The 20,367-nt window shown below is 36.0% G+C and overlaps 1 protein-coding gene across 9 annotated transcripts in view; it reads left to right on the plus strand.

Annotated features, from left to right (window-relative positions):
• The window catches only part of CCDC91 (coiled-coil domain containing 91), a 349,643-nt gene that overhangs the window by 264,936 nt on the left and 64,340 nt on the right, over positions 1 to 20,367 (plus strand). For all 9 annotated transcript variants that reach the window (XM_042992023.1, XM_042992028.1, XM_007075649.2 and 6 more), the window contains one exon: positions 1,917 to 2,093. In XM_042992023.1, coding sequence (XP_042847957.1) covers positions 1,917 to 2,093 — 177 coding nt within the window. The remainder of the gene's footprint in view (positions 1 to 1,916; positions 2,094 to 20,367) is intronic.

The following is a 20,367-nucleotide window of genomic DNA, read 5'->3' on the forward strand; positions in this document are numbered from 1 at the left end:
GGAAATGGAATCAGGATATATGTTTGGTGTGGATAATACAGAAGGAGGCCATGTTGGGAACTCCTAGAGTAGTGATTCAGAAACAACATGGAAAGTGGTACTATTTCTCTGGTATAATTTGAGATGCCTGTGATATATTCAAATAAGGCAAGTAGGCAACTAAATCTACCTCACAGCTCAGAGGAGAAAGGAACGACCTGAAGATGCTAATATAGTTTATTTCTTTTTTTCAGCAAACAGATGGAATGGTAACCACAGAAATTATTGTTATGTATAATCACCTCACAGGAGAGTATAGAGTAACAAGAGATGCAAGGTCTGAGCACTGAAAGTCCAAAATTTAAAACCCAGAGAGAGAAGGAAGTTATAAAGAACTGAATAGAGTCAGCCATATAAGTAGAAATAAGAGCAGCATGCTGTTTTGCAAACCAAGAAAAGGAAAACAGAAATAGTCATATGTAAAATGTCACTTCAACATCAAGATAAGTAAGGATTAAAAAAGGAAAAAATTGTTATTTGGATTTAACAAAATGGAGAGCATTGGTGAGCACCGTAAGAGAGTAGTTTCAGAGAAGAATCGTAAAGTAAAACAGGAGTTCAGAAAATGGTAACTCAGCTTTGAAAACTTGTGTCAAATTTGGCTAACTGGAAGAGAGAGAAGAGTGTTAACTGTGGACATCAGAGGTGGAAGGACCATGGACATTACTGCATCCCAAAGTATGATGGTTTTCTAGAGAGAAATTCCTATGTTTGAGTTGCAACTGAAGTTGGTAACTTTTATGGAACACCATTTTAGTGAATAATAAGGTTATGCAGACTTTAGTATTTGGCAGACATTTTCTCCAAAGTAAATAGAGTGAGCCCAGCATCTCCAGAAAACTAACAGTTTTTGTTGCCAATGATAAAATTTGAGCTTTAAAGCAAAATTAGAATTTTGGAAAATTTGTATCTGTTTTCAGATAAAGACTTTTATTATGAAATTGATGGTGACATTAACAAATTTGACCTTTTTTGTTATGATATAATGAAATGTGTAAACATCTAGAGGAGATGCATAATTTATTGCGTTAATATTTTCCAAATAAAAATGTTTAAAAAAATCACACATAGATAAAGGACTCATTCAAAGTGCAAGAAAAGATTGTAATATAGTAAGTAGCAGAATACAAAGATTTCATTGCCATTATGTGATTTTCCTTATCGCAACTACCCTTTAAGAGCTATCCCTTGATAAGTTTCAGTATGGAATCACCAATATTTCCAAAGATATAAACTGGCTACTAAATACTCCTCCCTTTTCTACTACATGTCTGTGTGAGACTGAGTTTTCTTTATATACTTCAACCAAAAACCATTTTACAAATTTAAAACAGAAGGCCGGTATGAGACCTAAATTTCTTCTATTAAGTGAGGCATTAAGGAGGTTCACAGATATTCTTTTCACTTCTAAGTGTTGGAAAATATAGTTATTTTTCATAAAAGATTATTAATATACAGAACATCTAATGTTAATATAGAGTGAATTAATATTTTTATTTTGTCTTGGTTTGAATTTCTGATATGGTAATCTTAATATGTATAGCCAGCATAAACAAAAGCTCTTTTAATTACTCAGTAACTTTTAAGAGTGTAAAGAGATCCTAAGACCAAATAGTTTGAAAACTGTTACTTACTAAGGTAAAGCTTAGTTTCTTTGAAGTTTACATATGCCTTGGAAATAATGTATGGATATTTGTACAAAAACAAATATTTTATTCTGCACCAGGTATTAAGTGCATAAAAACAGCAGTGTCAGAACTAAACCCTATAGAATTCGAGTTTGTACCTTTTAAAGGTTAACCCACATCTTTCTTATTCAAGGACTTATGCAGTCACTCATTCAAATATTTTCATTAGAGTCATTATTTGTTTTGAAGCTTGAGAAAGAAGCAATGAAGGATGCAGTTTTAAAAGCCATAGAAGAAGAAAGAAAAAATCTGGAAAAAGCCCATGCTGAAGAAAGGGAGTTATGGAAGACTGAACATGCAAAAGATCAAGAGGAAGTATCTCAGGCAATTCAGAAAGCAATACAAGAACAGAGAAAAATAAGTCAGGTTAGTAAAATTAACTCTTTGTAACTGTCTTTTTCCTTGTTTTGCTCAAAATGAAGTTTCCTTGTTATTTATCTTAAAATCACCTTAGTGAACATATCAGTTTAATTATTTTGTCTATAATATTAATATTTTATGCTAATAATTTTTAGTATATCAGTATACTTCTGCTTTCAGATACTGAAAATTCAGTAACTTGGGGCGCCTGGGTGGCTCAGTCGGTTGAGCGTCCTACTTCAGCTCGGGTCATGATCTCGCAGTGTGTGGGTTCCAGCCCCGCGTCGGGCTCTGTGCTGACAGCTCAGAGCCCGGGGCCTGTTTCAGATTCTGTGTCTCCCTTTCTCTCTGACCCTCCCCCGTTCATGCTCTGTCTCTCTCCCATAAAAAAATTTAAAAAAAAGAAAATTCAGTAATTTATAATTTTATCTTTTGACTATTTTTTAAAAAGTCAGGATCCAAATTTGTGTCTAGTTATTGCAACTATGTTAAACCTCTGGTTTATTTATTTTTTTCCTTTTTCACATACACACATACAGAGACAATCAATATAAAGTATTATATAAGAGTAGAAAACAGTTTGATCCCATTAATTATACCCAATATGTGTATCTGTATATCTGTAGTTGATACTGATAATTAATAGGACCTCACAGATAATCCCCATGGTTTCATAAAAGGTATCACATATCAAGTATGGCCTGCATACAAAATAAACTTTTGTCTACTTATCTGAACAATTAAAAACTACATTGTTTTCATTTTCCATAACTGAATTTGCATGGCTGTATTTTCCATGTATTTAGTCTTTTTGTTATGTAGGCAATCAGATACTTGAGTAAATCTTTCCTTAAATAAGTATATAAAGCAAAAGATAACATTTATAGAAGTCTTTGTTTTCCATGATCAAAGCATTATACATACTACCACTGTTTATTCAACCATACATTATGAATGTAGCTAAAACGACTTGTACCAAACAACCTGGAAGCTTTTCTTATGATTAATTAGCCAATCTAAACTCAGTGCTCTTAACATCCAGGGTAAATGTTATACACTTTTTTAAAAATGTCACTTAAATTTATACTCAAGAGCACATAGTTACTCATTTGTTACAAAAATTAAACAGATCTTTAGGTAGTATTTATGGTAAGATAACAGTTGTGTGGTCACAGATCTCATTCGTTTATTTCCTGGCCTTTTCATTTTGAGTAACGATTACTTTCTAATTCTTTTTGTAATCTGTTGCTAGTATCATCAAATATATATTGAGCACATATTGTATGTAAGATGTTTAATTGTCAGTTCAGTTGGTTGGAATTCTGTGCTAATAAGGTCACGATCTTTGGTTAAGTTCTGATTCGAGAGAGTTTACTTAAGACTTTTTGTGACCACAGACCACTCCTCTAACCTCACATAGATGTGGGCTATTAGTCACCGTGAAATTGGGCAAGAGGGCATGAATAAATCAGCACATGGTCATCACTCAAACAGAAAAGTATATATCGTAAAGAGCATATTTCTCTGCTGGTTTGTCGGGGGCATTCTTGTCTCTAGAAAACACTACAGTGTATAATATACTTTAAGAACTGTTTGCCACAGTTTCAGAGTACTGTGAAGATAATCCAAGCATGTCATGAATAAATGCATTGTATTTATTTTCTTTCCAACGTTTGCATATTTTCCATGCATGTGAGAGAGAGAGTATGTGGGTGTGGTGTGTGTGTATGTGTTTAACTGCCGTGTGGTTAAGAGAATTGAATAGGGAACATATATAGAAGAAAGAACAATGTTTCCAGTTAACTCTCAAATTTTCAAATGTGAGGTGGTCATGTCAAATGTATTCAGCTGCCTTCATTTTCATGTAGTTGTAGTAAAGAACTACCACCAAACACCTGTCATTCCCTTAGCTCCTTAGAGCTTCATAGTCCTAGTCTAGAAAATTGACAAATTACGTTTCTTGGGAGCCATATGAAGCTCATTTATCTTTTGTTTATTTAGGCCGGTAGGGTAAGCAAACAAATTCACATGGTCAAATCTACTTTTCGGTGTTTCACATTAATAACTGAAGTGACTGCCTGCTATGTTCTAGGGACTGTACTTATTTCTGGTGACAGAGTAGTAAGAAGGAGAACAACTTCCCTGCCTTCTTATGAAGAAGACTGATAGGAAAGTATTAAAGATATAATGTGAGGTAGTGATCAGTGTCATGTATTAAAATAATGCTGTGTAAGGGGCCGGAGAGTCAGGGAACCAATATGTAGATAGGATAGTCAGGTAAAGCCTATGTTAGGAGTTAGCATTTGAGCTGAGGCCTGCGTTGAAGTGAGGAGTTTACTTTGTGAATAGTTGGGGATAGAATGTTTCAAGCAGAGGAGTAGCAAGTGCAAAGGCCTTGAATCAAAAAGATGTGTGGTGTAATTAAAACTGTACAGTACTGTTACAGATATAGAACAGACCAATGGAATAGGATGGAATACAGATACACAGATTTTTCTGTAATTTATAAATCTCTTAATCTGAGTTGCATGGAAGGGGCCCATACAGTCTGCGAATCTAATGAAATTATGCAAAACTGTGTGTATGTGCATATTTTTCTGCAGAAATGGTCCATAGTTTTTATTAGATTCTCAAAAATATCTTACTAATGAACCCAGAAAAAAAATGAAAATAATTGCAACTGGCTGCCCATTTTGTTCTGCATTTTGTGTACTAAAATGAATTTCAGGTAGATTAAATGTTTGCACTTGTAAACTGAATGTACTAAAAGGAAATTGAGGGACACCTGGGTGGCTCAGTCGGTTAAGTGTCTGACTCTTGAACTCACCTCAGGTCATGATCTCAGTTTGTGATATCAAGTCCCATGTCAGGCTCTGTACGGAGTGTCCTGGGGATTCTCTTTCTCCCTCTCTCTCTGCCCCTCCCCTGCTCACTTGCTCGCTCTCTGTCTCTCTCTCTCTCTCTCACACACACACACACACACACACACACACACACAAAATAAATAAATAAGAAATTGGGTAAATATTAATATTCTTTGAAATGGAGAGGCTGAGCACTTCAGGAATGATAAAGAACTCTGCAAATTAGCTTCTCCATAAAGACAATGACAACACTGGCAAAAATTGTCAAAATCAACTTTTTCAGAACTCTGGATATTAACCAAAGGTTTCAACAACCCAAGGAATATTTATTCAGCAAAAATAGTTAAATCTCACCAAGAACAGCAAGTTTGTAGATTTTTAACTTGCTTTATCCCCATCCCCTTCTCCCTGGTTACAAGGTAGTTTCAAAAAGTAGTAGTCTTTTGCACCTGAGTGGCTCCATTGTTAAGCAGACGTCTGACACTTGGTTTCAGCTCAGGTCATGATCTCACGGTTCATGGGTTAGAGCCCTATGTTGTGCTCTGCACAGATGGTGTGGAGTCTGCTTGGGAATCTCTCCGTCTCTCTCTGCCCCTCCCCTGCGCACTCTCAAAAATAAATAAGTAAACATTAAAAAAAACACACACAAAAAATAGTAGTCTCACAATCATGGTAGCTATGAAAATCAGCAATGTAGAAGCCACTGGAGTGGGCAGACTAAATTTGGAGCTCCACAAGAAAACCTGTCTCCAGGGAATTACTACTATTTGACCTATCTGGCAGCTTCCCAGAAATTTCCCATTTGCTTAGAGCTTGCTTATTGGGAAAAGCCCTATCCTCAGAATGTTTGTGAGAAACAGTGAGTGGCAGATGTATAACCTCTGCCTAAGAAAGAAATACCACTGGATCAAACAAAAGCCTGGCCAAAAAACCTAAAAGGGAAATTTGGGAAATATGATTATTATAGGTGGTTTTGAAAAGCTCTGATTTTTAAAAATACTCCTGGAAGGGTGCCTGGGTGGCTCAGTCAGTTAAGCGTCCGACTTCAACTCAGGTCACGATCTCCTGGTCCGTGAGTTCGAGCCCCGCATCCGGCTCTGGGCTGATGGCTCAGAGCCTGGAGCCTGCTTCAGATTCTGTGTCTCCCTCTCTCTCTGACCCTCCCCCGTTCATGCTCTGTCTCTCTGTGTCTCAAAAATAAATAAACGTTAAAAATAAAATAAAATAGGGACGTCTGGGTGGCTCAGTCGGTTAAGCGTCTGACTTCGGCTCAGGTCATGATCTCACAGTTCGTGAGTTCAAGCCCCGCATTGGGCTCTGTGCTGACAGCTCAGAGCCTGGAGCCTGTTTCAGATCCTGTGTCTCCCCCCCCCTCTCTAACCCTCCCCCATTCATGCTCTGTCTCTGTCTCAATAAATAAATAAACGTTAAAAAAAATAAAAAAAATAATAAAATAAAATAAAATAAAATAAAATAAAATAAAATAAAATACTCCTGGGTTTCTTGAAGGTCACATACATGCACAAGGTTGTGCACATGCCCAGGAAAGACCCGAAAAGACCCTACCTAATCTCTCACCACTGGCTGATTTTGCTTCTATTCAAGCCGAAAGTGAAGGCTAAGGCAGGGTTGTAAACTGGCAGTGTTGAAGGTGTTCCCTAACATGCAAACTCCCTTGGCAAATGATGGATCACTTAACTAGTTCAAGGTATTTAGGGAATTCACTGTCTAATTATTTGCTGACCACTGAGGTAACCCAGCAGGCACTTCAGTGGTTATACATAACAAGGAATACAGACTTGGCAGAATTAGTCCAGAGAAGTTCTTAGACAAATAACAGCAATTCCTGTTTGGAGGCCCCAGGGTGGCTGTGCTTAGAGACTACTTAAATCATTTGTTGAAGAAGAAAAGGCCCTAACCTCTTATCTTGTAGTTTATAATTCTCTTACAGCATGAATCATATTCAAATACTTATCTTACTAACTGTCCCACTGAACTGAGAGCTTCTTAAGTGTCTCAGTCATATTGATGCTCTTAGGAGGCCCTAGCCTAATGTGTAGCTCATAGAATGTGTTCCAGAAAACCAGTCATTGCCGTTAAATAGCAGTCTCCAAAATGTACAATTAACTCAGGAAGATGACTTACAAGACTTAATTGTATTCATCCAAAATTCTCAAGTGAGGGGCGCCTGGGTGGCTCGGTCGGTTAAGCGTCCGACTTCGGCTCAGGTCACGATCTCGCGGTCCGTGATTTCGAGCCCCGCGTCAGGCTCTGGGCTGATGGCTCAGAGCCTGGAGCCTGCTTCCGATTCTGTGTCTCCCTCTCTCTCTGCCCCTCCCCCGTTCATGCTCTGTCTCTCTCTGTCTCAAAAATAAATAAAACGTTAAAAAAAATTAAAAAAAAAATAAAGCCCTGATACAAAAATCCCACAAAAATGCGTACATTAGTGAGCTTGTGTGTTTGTTTTTGTAACCCCTACAAAAAAAAAATTAAAAAACAAAAAAACAAAAAAAACAAAATTCTCAAGTGAATGTATAGACATCATTTCGTTAATTAGCCATATTAATTCCATGGAGAAGCAAATTGAAAAAAGCAATGAAGTATTACAGGTTGGTTTGTAAAAAATTCCTCCAAGTTAATTAATTATCCTAAATTACCTAAGTTGTAGGACCAGAAATGTATTTATAAATAGACTTTACCCTTAGGCTACCAGTGATAAGTATGTGAAATTCTGCCTCTTGAACTTGTTCATAGCCTTAAAATCACAAGCTTTTAACTGTGAGTTTCAGATTTATACTTAATGTCCTTGTTATGACTTCTAGGAAAATGCCTGGAATATTAGACATTGCAAAAGTTGACAGAATGTTACTGTTTCTTTTAGCGATAAAGAAAGCAGTAAGGATGCTTGGGTGGCTCAGTCGGTTAAGTGTTTGACTCTTGATGTCGACTCAGGTCATGATCTCATGGCGGTGAGATGGAGCTGGCGTTCCCCACACCCTCTCCCTCCACTCTGGGTGTGGAGCCTGCTTAAGTTTCCCCCCACCTCTCTTCCTCCCTCTCATCCTTCCTGTGTCCCTCCCCCACTTTTGCGCTCCCTCTCTAAAGAAAAAACAACAAAAAACTATAATAATTCTCCATGGTCAAGCTTCACTTACCTGGCTTTATTCTATACAAATATTTAGGCTACTAGCTAAAAATGTATTTTTATGGAAGTTTTTCTTCATCTTTGGCTTCAGGAAACAGTAACATGACAGTAGTAGTGTAGCAGTGGTACTGGATGGAGACAGCAGGAATTCTACCACCGTTGACTACCACTGAGTGCTAAGTACCAGGCAGTTTTCTAATTGTTTCTCCTATTTGATCTCATTTAATACTCACAAGCACCTTACTAGGCAGAAACTGTTGTCCCCAGTTTTACAGATGGAGAAATGAAAGCTTAGGACGATTATGTAACTTGCTCAAGGCCATGATAACTCCTTAGAAGAGATAACAGACCATATTCAGAATCAGGCAGTGTCACTCAAGAGGCCTTGCAACTCACCCCTAAGCTTTCCCCTTCTTCCCAATGTTCTCACCTTAGAATAAAGCACAAATCCATCTCATTGATTAGTTAATGTATAGATAATTTCAATAGCAAAAACTTTAAGGGACTATTTTCATTAGTTTATTCACTAATATTTATTGTTGATCCTCTTAGAAGTTTTGGGCGTATAGCATCAAACAAGATAGACAGGGCCCCTAGGTACTCATGGAACTTACATTCAAGTTGAAAAAGACTTACAGTGAATAAGGTACTTCCACATAGTGGTATGGACTATGGAAAGGGTTATGTGTTTGACTGAGAGGGCGGTAGAGGTCTTGTTTAGATAAGGAAATTAGAAAGAAGCCAGACTCAAAAAATTTACATGTTACAATTCTAAATAGAATATATGAAATTTTGAAGAAGGCAAAACTGATTTGAGAGAAAAGAAATCAGTAATTGAGGGGGAGGGGCACTTTTTGAAAGTGATAGAATTATTTTAATCATAATTATGATTACACTTCATAAAACTTACCAAACTATGTATTGTAGAGTGATAAATCTTACTGTATGTAAATAATATTGTAATAAAGCTGGTTTTTTTAAACAAGTAACTATCAGAATAAATTATTGGATATATGGCAGTTTGAGATGGTGAGGAGGGTTGAGGATAAATAATCCAATTTGTGCATATTGAATTTGAGGTGCCTCTTCATAAGTTTAGAGGAAATGTTGGGTAGACAGTTAGAAATGTGTGTCTGGAGTTTATGTGCATTGTCAGGGCTAGAGATCAAAATTTGAGAATAATAACCATATAAATGGTATCAAAGTCCAATACATAAGAACAAAAATTTTCTGGAAGGGCGGGACCCTGCATGACATTTTTGTACGGAATGTGGCAATCTTCTTCCTACAAAAAATATGGCCACTTCAGATTAACTGTGTAGTAGTAGAAATAGTCTCACACTTTTGATGGTTGTATTTCAGGAGATATTGTGAAGGTGTTAAAGTTACTGGTGCTTTCTGTATCACAGTTACCCTGATCCAGTGGCCAAAGCTTCATCTACATTTTGTAGGAAGCTCAGGGTTACAAGTATTAACAAGCAGCTCCTGCCATCTTCTGCCCAACTCCTGTCTGATTTCAGAGGTCAACACTCACTCTGTCCTCTCGTTCTTTGGCAGCTACATGATCCCTGCAGCCTGGAGAACTACCAACTTCTTGAGTACTGACTGAAGGGATGACATTAAAAAAGCCAGGAAGCTGTGTTTTGTTTTTTGTTGTTGTTTGTTTGTTTGTTTTAATTCTAATATGCAGGTCACTTCATAGCACTCAGATGTTTTTTTTAATTAAAAGAATTCTGGAAATAAACCAGAGAATTAACAGGAATTAGCATGTTTGGCCACTAAGTCACACTAGAAATAAGGAAGGAATGGGGTGTGGCAAAGTGGAAAACAAGTAACTAAAATTACTCTGAAAAGCCTAAGGAAGACAAACAGCTTTTACTTTGTAATTTACCTCTAGATTTTCTCTGTGTTAACACTGACATTAACTGAAGAGATAAATGATAAACTATAACAGAAAACACAATTTCTAAGGACTGGCACATATTTCTCCGACTCTGAGAGATGACTTTGGCCTTCATCACAAATTAAGACTAATCCTTAGAGTTGATTGTAGACTGTGTGTTTTTTTCTGAAATATTCGGAGGAAAGTTTATGACTCTGGCATTTTTGGTTAAATTCATTCTGTATCCTTTGAAAATCGCTGTTAACGAAAGGAAAGTACATTTGTTATTGACACCGAAATGGACAAAAAGAAAGGAGTCATTAATTTTGCTGTTCTAGCAAAGTCCTGTAAAAGGACTCCAGAGCACACAGACACTTAAGCTATGTCTGACGTTGGAAGCTCTTCATAATAGTTTATAACCACAGCCACTGTAATTTGGGGTTATGTTTTCCCCCAAAGCCACAGACATTACAATCAGTGGTTAAATTTTCTTTAAGAAATTTACCATTGCCACCTGACCCTTCTTTTAAAAAAGGAAATAGCATTTCTATTTTAGCTTAGCAGGCCAGATAATTTCACAACACTGAAATAATTTTTCTGTCTTGATTTATTTAGTTTTGATTCATTAGTTTTTTGGGGTTTTTTTGGTTTTTTGGTTTTTGTTTTTTGTTTTTTGGTTTTTTTTTTTTTTGTATTTACAAAACTGTGATAGCTGTCTGGTTATTTAAAGGTAAGATCTTGGGGCACCTGGATGGCTCAGTCCGTTAAGTGTCTGACTTCGGCTCAGGTCATGATCTCACAGCTTGTGACTTTGAGCCCCACGTCAGACTCTGTGCTGACAGCTCAGAGCCTGGAGCCTGCTTCGGATACTGTCTCTCTCTCTCTCTCTCTCTCTCTCTCTCTGCCCCTCCCCCCACTCATGTTCTGTCTCTCTCTCTCTCCTTCAAAAATAAATAAACATTAGAAAATTTTAATTAAAGGTAAAATCTTAATTACACTTTTGTCAGAATCATTGCATTAGGGACAAGTGAACAAACAGTTCACCAAGTTACCTTCTCATCTCTCAACACCTTTCCCTCCTGCTCTATTTCCTGTATCATTCATTGAGATCACCATCTACCAATTTGCCCTGTCCAGAGAACTGGAGATTTTCCTCATCTCTTCTTCTTTCCTCCCCATTTTAATACCTTTCAGTCATTAAAACCTTTCCATTTTACCTAATAATAATCCTTTAGCACATACACTTCCGGACTGCCTGCTACCACCGACTTAATTGCAGTTCTCAGTGTTTACCTTGACCTCCTACATTGATTTCTTTGCTTCCAGTTTTGTCCCCTTCCAATTATGAATAAAAAATCAGTGAACTTTTAAATTCTTCAGTGACTCACCATAGCCTTTAGGATAATATTCAACCTACTTAGCATGAACTATAAATCTTTCAGTGACCTGGCCCCTACCAGTTCATCTTCACCATTCTGCTGCACATTTCATGCTTTTGGTACCAAATTGCTGGTACACATACCATGCTATTTGGTGGTGTTGGGCCTTTAGTCATACTGTGCCTTCACCCTAGGATACCATTGCTTTCCTGCCTTGCAGAAGCCAGTCTTATTTAATAACTTAGCTTTTTTTAACCTGAAAAACTTCTTTTTACACTTCCTAGATAGATTAAATCAAGTGATTTTTCTCTCTTTGGCATTCACTATATAAGTATACCACTGTCTAGGTATATTCTATTTAGAGGATCTATTTCTATGTCTTCTCCACTAGATTTAAGCACCTGAAAAGTAGGAACTGAGTCTTGAAAACTGCAATAGATTATAAGATGGTACACGACCAACACTATTTTAAAGAGACTTATTAATCTTTAAAAAGTGGACTTGATCTCCATCAACACAATTTAGCTCTTTGACAGTTTTGGTCGCTTTTAAATGGAACTTTTCACCAAAAGTAGGGTCACCGAAAATAGTGCTGGGTGTTATGATCCCTTTAAAAAATGTATTAATCAGATTATCTGTTGGGTGCTAAACTGAGATGATGATTCTTGTTGCTATTCAAAGAAATACTCAGTAATCAGGAAGAAAAAAGAGTACTTTGAAAAGCTAGTATAGATTTGCTGTAAGGTGATGAGTGGGTGCAGGAGTTCAAATAGAATTTTTAGGTGAAATAGTACACTTTCACTGGTCTGATGGAAGCATCACACTCATTTCCATATGCCATGTTTTAAGATAGTTTCAAATCAGAGGGAGATCATTTTATTTATTGGTATCTCTTCAGCATCTATTCCTCTCCTCCCAAAGTGTTACTTTTTATTTCTTAGCTGTATTGTTTAGGTGAGATTTAACCTACTTTTTAATTTAGATATAAGCCCTTATTTACTTAGGCTAATGATTATAGCCTATGTTCTCCATTTTGTAACTGGCTCCGTTTTGGAACTTGTATCCTCAGGTATATAAACACTGTCCTTCATAGTAAGAAAATGGGAAAATCCTTGGAACTATTAGTAACCATCCTGGGACCATATTGTGTAGAACTTTTGTGAAAATGGATCCTACACCAGAGGCAGAGCTAAGAAGTGGAGATGTATCCTTGATCACATTGTTTGAACACTAAAGGAAGCCTACCCTTAGTTCTTTCATGTTCTTTTGTGTGAGATTGCAAATTCTTTTTTAAGTTAGTTTGTGCTGAATTTTCTGTTACCTGTGATCAAAAGAATAATTGACAAAATAAATATGCTAAGAAGTAGGTGGGGTTAGATTTGAGTCCTACCTTGTGCTCCTGTAACCTTGAATAGTTTTTAAAAATGTATGGGGCTCCATTTCCAGTTCTGTCAAGTGGGATTAATAATACCTGCTTTACAGAATTGTTCGAAGGCCCTTGGAAATGTTTTAAAATAAAAACTGAGATAGATTTGTCAAACAACTTTAGAGGCTATAAAATGTCATGCAAATATTAGGTGGTATTGTGGTCAAACCAGTAACGAAGCAGGAAACCTCGTCACATACTATAGAAGGAATTGGAATATTTAGTTCAGAGAAGAGAAGAATAAAGATATGCTAACATTCTTCACCTGTTTGAAGGACTGACATAAAATGAGTTTTCTTCCAATTTTTTTTTTTTAACGTTTATTTATTTTTGAGACAGAGAGAGACAGAGCATGAACGGGGGAGGGGCAGAGAGAGAGGGAGACACAGAACTGGAAGCAGGCTCCAGGCTCTGAGCCATCAGCCCAGAGCCGACGCGGGGCTCTAACTCACGGTCCGTGAGATCGTGACCTGAGCTGAAGTCGGACGCTCAACTGACTGAGCCACCCAGGCGCCCCGAGTTTTCTTCCAATTTAACTGAAGGGGGGGACACATTAGAAAAAGTAGGTAAAAAAAAAATTCATACAGTACAGTGTAAAGCTATCAAATCACAAGTTACCTAGCAAAAAAGGGTATCATTTTTATCCAGGATTGTGAAGAATGGATTGATTGGATGGAAGATTGAAGAATGTATGCATTGAGAATATAATTTCTACTGTCCTTTTTTGGTCTAAGGATCTCAGTTCCTATTCTGGTGTCATAGGCACATGGCAATTTCCAACTCCACAGATTTATACCTAGTTACTAACATTCCAAAAATCTGCCATTCTTATAGTCATTGAAATGCCCTTTTAGAAATAATTTGCCCTAAAGCTCCCTTTAAAGTATTTATATTGCCATTTTTTAAACATATAACTTAAGCAGCTTAAGTTAATACCTATATATACCTGGGTTTACCTGACTCTCAGAGTGGTTCTGAGGATGAAATGAAAATACACATAACTATTTTGTTAACTTTAAACACCAAATATCATTGCTTTTGTAATTTTATTTTAATACTTTTTATATTACATTTTACTTAACTCTGCTGTGTCTTTCACACAGATCTCTGTTAGGTTCCAGAACCTTTAATTGTACATACCATTAATGAGTTTTAGTAAGCCAGCTGAAATTCATTAACTTAGCATAGCATAGTGTCTGGAGCATAGTGTGTGTTGTTACAGAGATGGCTGCTGCTGTTTTTGATGTATTATTATTATCATCATTATTATTAGAGCCATCTTAATCACTTTTGTAGTTTTAACACCTACCTGAGTGCTATGAATGATAAACAGTGAGCGAATGGATGTTTACTGTAATTACCTAAGGCTGTAGTTTGCAGACTACATCAAGATGCTCTGGGATGCTGCAGGATATTCTAAAAATTAGAGGGCAACACACAGATGCTTGGGATCTTTTGGAAACCAGGTAACCTACTAGGGTGGCAATACTAATTTGTCTTACGTCACGTTACGTTCTAGTACATCATATCTTAGGGAAGTTGGGTTTGGTAGTTGCTGTGTTCAGAAGTAAGTACCATGCAGATATCCATGTGGAACAAATGAGAGTTTTATTATCTGATCTTATGCCAAGATTTAAGGAGCTAAGCAATTCCAGCTATGTACAAAATTCTCATGAAAAAGTAGTTTATGTAAGGATAAATTTGAAGTATTTTTATTTCAATTTTTGTGTATCTTTTCAAATGGCTGCTATGTTACGACCTAACTAGTTAGTAAATGAAACAATGAGGTATTTCTTTTGGCCTAGAGGGCATTATGAAAAAAAAAATTATTGAGGAAGCAAGGGAGCTGTGAACTGAGAAAAGTTTGGGAAGCTTTAACTTAGGGTGTACCCACCATACAAGTGCTCTGGGAAACACAAATATAAGATACAGTCCCTACCCTTAAGTAGATTTTCTTTGAATTGGAGAAACAAATTCACTCATTCATTGAATATCAATTATCCATCTATACCCTGTACCAGATACTATATTAGAAATCTAGTAATGAAGAGTATGAACTGTAATAAATATAACCCCTGATTTCAAAGGGATCTCAAGTTGACAAGAGAGACAAGTAAAATAGTTGTTACAATTCCGAATTATGGAGTGCTTTGAGATATAAAATATAGGGTGCTCTTTGAGCACATACAAGGAGTGCTGAGTTCAATCACACTGTGAGAAGATGTGGAAGGTCTAGAGCATTTCAGGGAAGGCTCTTACAGATGATGATGCTCAGACTGAATTGTGCAGAAGGAGTACATTTGATCATCAGAAAAGAAGGCTAAGGGGAAATCGCTTCAACCAAAGAGCATGGCATGACCAGGGAACCGCATATTGAATCCTTGCTCTACGCATGACAAAATGATAGTTTTTGCAAAGCTTGCAAACATGAATGAGACTTTGCCATTGTCTTGGAGGACCTTACAATGAAGTAGGAAATGTGTCACATCCATGAATTGCTCTAATGTGAGGAAGAAGGAGATAGGACAAAAGCACATGTGGCTGAGGCATTTGTTACAAATTACCATTGTAGTTATCTCTAATGGGCAAAAGCATGAGAAAACTTTCTGCAGCATACAGGTGTTCTTTTTCTTGATCTGGGTAGTGGGCAAATGGGTGTATTTGTATGTAAAAATCCATTGAGCCAAACAGTTAACATTTGTTATGATTTTGAGCCAAACAGTTAAGTTTTTGCTATGTATAAATTTCTTTAAAGCTAAGCACAAAGGAAAAACAATGTAGTCATTATTAAAATAGTTATTTACTTAAAAATTTGTGTATTTCAAAGGAAAATTATAGTCTTAAATATGTATGTTAGAAAATAGAAAAGACTGGACAAGAATGGGCTAACACCCAATCTATGAAGACAGAAAAGAAAAAATAGAATAATCCTAAGAAAATAGAAATAATACAGTTTATGACAGAAATTCACAGCATGCATCAGTAAGTCTAAAATACTGTCATTTCTTAAGAGGCGTAAAATTCACAAATCTTTGATCAGATTGATGAAGAGGGATGTTACAAATATAAATCATCAGAGGAATGAATAAAGTGACCTAACACAGATGCAATACAAATTTTAAAGATGACATAAGCAATATAAATGACTTAATATCAATCCATTGTAAAGCTTTGATGAGATGAAAACTTATCAAGATAATTATAAATCCCAGAACTGACACAAGAAGAATTAGAAATGCGGAATAGTTCTCTGGCTATAGAAGAAACTATCTATAGTTTTAAAATATGCATATATCTCTAAAAATAAATGTGGATATACTCCTTTCCAGTATATGGAACTTAATTTACTTCCCCTTGAGTGTTGGCTGGACTTAGTTGTTCATTTCTAATGAATAGATTATAGAAAGGGGAAAAATGTTAACTTTAGACTGGAGAAACCTGACAGATACCATGTTAACCAAATGATCAAGGTTAACATTGCCAGTATAAGTTATGTTTAAGACCATATTCCTCTGATATGATATAATGAGAAGCATGCTTCATCTCTATAGTATTCTTCCCCCAAATCATAACTCCAGTCTATTCATGAGAAAAAAAGAGATAAATCCAGATTTCTTCAAAATACTTGAAAGCTGCACTTCAAAAGTATCAATGTCCTAATAAGGAAAGACTGAGAAACTGTCAGATATTAGAGAAGACTAATGAAATATGGTCTCTGAATGCAACGTTTTACCCTGCATTAATCCAAGAGAGAAAAAATATTAGTGGAAAACTTGGTGAAATACAAATAAAATCTTCAATTTATTTACTATTATTATTTGATGTTAATTTGTTAGCTTGATAAATTTACCTTAATTATGTAAGATGTTAATATTAGGAGAAACTGGATAAAAGGCACATGAGAACTCTTGTACTATCTTCGCAAGTGTCTGTAAATCCAAAATTAATTCAAAATAAAAGTTTAATATATTTTTCCTAACACATACGTAGTTAAAAAGAATGGAAAGAATACTCATTTTTATCCCTTCTAAAACTCCATTGTAATTTTACTCCCTTCTGAAACTCCATTGAAATAAAACTCTATTAAAATGGAGAACTAAACTGGAAATAAGAAGACCAATATATATTTTAGAAACTCCTAAGGGCTTTCTTGTTAGTGATGCCAGAAACTTCTGGAAGTGAAAATGAACATGAGGATTCAAAACGAAGGAACGTTTGAAAGTCTATTTAATAATTAGGCCTCCACTCATTTTTCCCCAAGTCTGGAAGAAAACTGGGGTTAATTCTCTGGAAAAAAAATAAAAATAAAAGGTAGGGTCTCTGGGACAGAGATCACCAAAGCAGTGTTAACATTGGGTTGGGAGGAGAGCAAGGTGAAAAGTTTCATGCTGCTTATGGAGAACCTTAGCCATTTTTCTATCCCAGCTCTAAGAATGCTGACAACCAGACAGGAAATTGGAAGATTCTTTTCTGAGGAATTTAGACAGCCCAAGATAAAAGACCTAAATATATTGGTATCAGAAATTGCCCCAAGGAAACAACCCAGCCAGATTACTCTGCTATTAAGATCACAGTCCATAAACCACAACTGCAAGCACAGAGATGTTACTCAGCATTTTAGTGCTCTACTCTTTAAATATGAGCATAAAGTCAAGTTTGGACAGAAAACTTCCCATGAAAAACAAGGAATAAAACAGATTCTGTAAAGGTGTAGAAAGTTAAAAAAAAAAAGAAAAGAAAAGAAACTATCATTAAGCTTCTTAAAGGTAGGAGAAGATCTTACATCTACGAAACAGGAAGAACATGCTGTTTGTTAAGTCAAATAAAAAGATAGAAATGTAAAATTTAGTAGAAAGTTAAAAAAAGAAAAAGTCAGAAGACGAAGTTGTAGAAGTCTTCTGGAGACAAAGGTGTAAAAATACAAAGAAACTGAAAATAAGAGTGGAAAGAGTAGAAAATTAGCCAGTCAGTTTAGGAGGTTCGTTAACTGAATTAGAGGATTCTTGGGAAAACAAACAAACAAGCAAAAAACAAAACAAAACAATAAAAAAACAGAAAATAGAATGCAGGAAATAACATTTATTGTTATTATTAAAGTATATCTCCCAAATTGAAAGACTTGAGTTTCTAGATTGTAAGACCTAAGTTTCTAGATAAACCTATACCTAGCTTTGTCATGAAATTTTTAAGAAATAAGGATGAAGAGCATGTGTGAAATTTCTTCTAGAAGGAAAAGTTTATGCAATTGAGGAGACATCAGAATGTAATCAGACTTCTCAAAAACCTTTAAAACTGCAAAAATTTCCAAGCTAGAAATCCACACTTAACCAAACTATAAATTAAGTGTTAGGGTAGAATAAAGTCATGTTTCCAAGGAAATAAAACTTTTACTTCCCTTGTGCCTTTTCTCAAGAATCTCTTGGAGGAGGTGCTCTGTCAAACAAAGAAGAATTCAGTGGTATCCAGAAGGATGGAGTTATAGTTCAAGAGAGATGCAGTGAATTTCCAGAAATGTACCTGAGGGAGATCCAGAATAGACAGCTATGTAACAGACCTAGAGAACAGCCAATCCAGTTTGGAGATATGTCCATGAGATATGTCTCCAAGATAAACATAATAGAATGCTTGGGATCTTTGAATATACTGAAAAGAAGGTATTTAGACAACTAGATAAGAATTTGGGAATCAATTCATCATGCTTATTTGCTCAGGCCAATGGTAACATTGTATCATTTCTGACCCCATGTCTTCAGAGACCTTAACCTGTTTTCGCTTTCTTTGGCACTCTGTCCGGATGCTGTGTAAAAAACCCTGAGCTAGTCCACTGGAGAATGGGAGACACTGGAAGGAGAAACAGGCCTTCCTACTTAAGGCTACTCAGGAATAGCATCCATATCAGCCCCAGCAGTTGATTTCACATAGGTGGAGGACTCCAGCCAAGGCTAAAAGAACTGCCCAGCTGAGCCCAGCCCAAATGGCCAACTTGCAGAATCATGACCTAAATCAGGGATTGGCAAGCTTTTTCTGTAAGGGGTCATGTAGTAGTAATTTTAGCCTTTAGGGGCCAATATTATTATGATAGTAATCAAGACTATTACGTAGGTCCTTACATAACAAGAGAAAAAACATCTTCATAAATTTTATTGATGAAATTGAAAATAATGAAAATATTTTTTAATAATATAAATTTAGTGGCAATAAAATTGTCTTTGGGGAGATTAGCATTTTGCTTATTTGTGGTTCAAAATTAGGTATCCCCATCATGAAAAATGATTGCAAAACTCATTTATTAATGTTGATATGTAATGAGGTTCTACATATTTCATGTTTAAAAATGTCTAGCACAGATCAGTACTATCAAATGTTGATATCAGTCAGTGAGCATATGATTTTAATTGAACATGTCATTACAGCACAGATTAATTACTTCCAGTTAAAAGTTTCTCAGCTGTGCAGTAAATGCAGATATTGTATTTGCATTTGTATCAATGCCTGAAAACACTGGTAGAACTGTAGTTTGAACTCATAAATTTGTATAGCATTGGAAGTCTCACTTCCTTTGTTTAACTGTAAGGCAGCTTGACTGGACTTACGATTCAAGCACTCATTTTCTAAGGTGCATTTCCACAACCATGTGCAGCTGTTTAAATAATACATAATTGTGGAACATACATACATTGTTCATAGAAAAGAAAAGAAGCACACAGTTGCCCCAGAAAATTTTTGATACTATCATTTATAATCCACAGACCAGAATTGAGTTGATTGCTGAGATTTGTTCCATAAATAATTTAACTGTGTTTGCAATCCTTAACAAAATTGCACTGAGAAAGAACAAACAACCACAGATCTTTTATTAGTTCATGATCCTATGATTTCTGAAATGTGTGGTAGGTTAATGGATACTAAGGCATAACTATACTTTTAAGCAATAAGGAGAAATTACAAATCTTACACAAAATGTCACATAAACTTTTAACTCTAAATGATATTCATCATGAGCTATTTAATTGTTATAGTATAGAAACTGATACCAGTCGTCCAGTTTTGTTAAGAAATTAGTATATAGAAAACTCCTTCCACATTTAAAAACTAGCTGTATAACCATTTGGATATGATTTCTTGCATATATTTAGATAAAAATATTTAAGATATGACAAGAAACATAACTGATGCATTTTAACAAACTATAACATATATGCAAATAGATGTTTTTCCTTCCAAACTATTTACTTACATCAGTGGTTCTCAACAGGAGGCAATCTAGTGAGTAGATGCTAGATCTGCCACTTATCACAGGACCTCTCCCCACAGCCCCCAGCAAAGAATTGTCCTTTGTGCTACGGCTGAGAACCCTGCCGTAGAGAATACACCATGTTCCAGAGGTGTAGCCAAACTAAAATATTCTGGAAAATACTCTTTCTTTTTTTTTTTAATTTTTTTTAACATTTATTCATTTTTGAAAGGCCGAGAGAGAGAGCGTGAACGGGGGAGGGGCAGAGAGAGAGGGAGACACAGAATCTGAAGCAGGCTCCAGGCTCCGAGCTATCAGCACAGAGCCCGACGCGGGGCTTGAACTCACGG

The sequence above is a fragment of the Panthera tigris genome, chromosome B4 (assembly GCF_018350195.1).
Source record: "Panthera tigris isolate Pti1 chromosome B4, P.tigris_Pti1_mat1.1, whole genome shotgun sequence".
In the NCBI taxonomy this organism is placed as follows: Eukaryota; Metazoa; Chordata; class Mammalia; order Carnivora; family Felidae; genus Panthera; species Panthera tigris.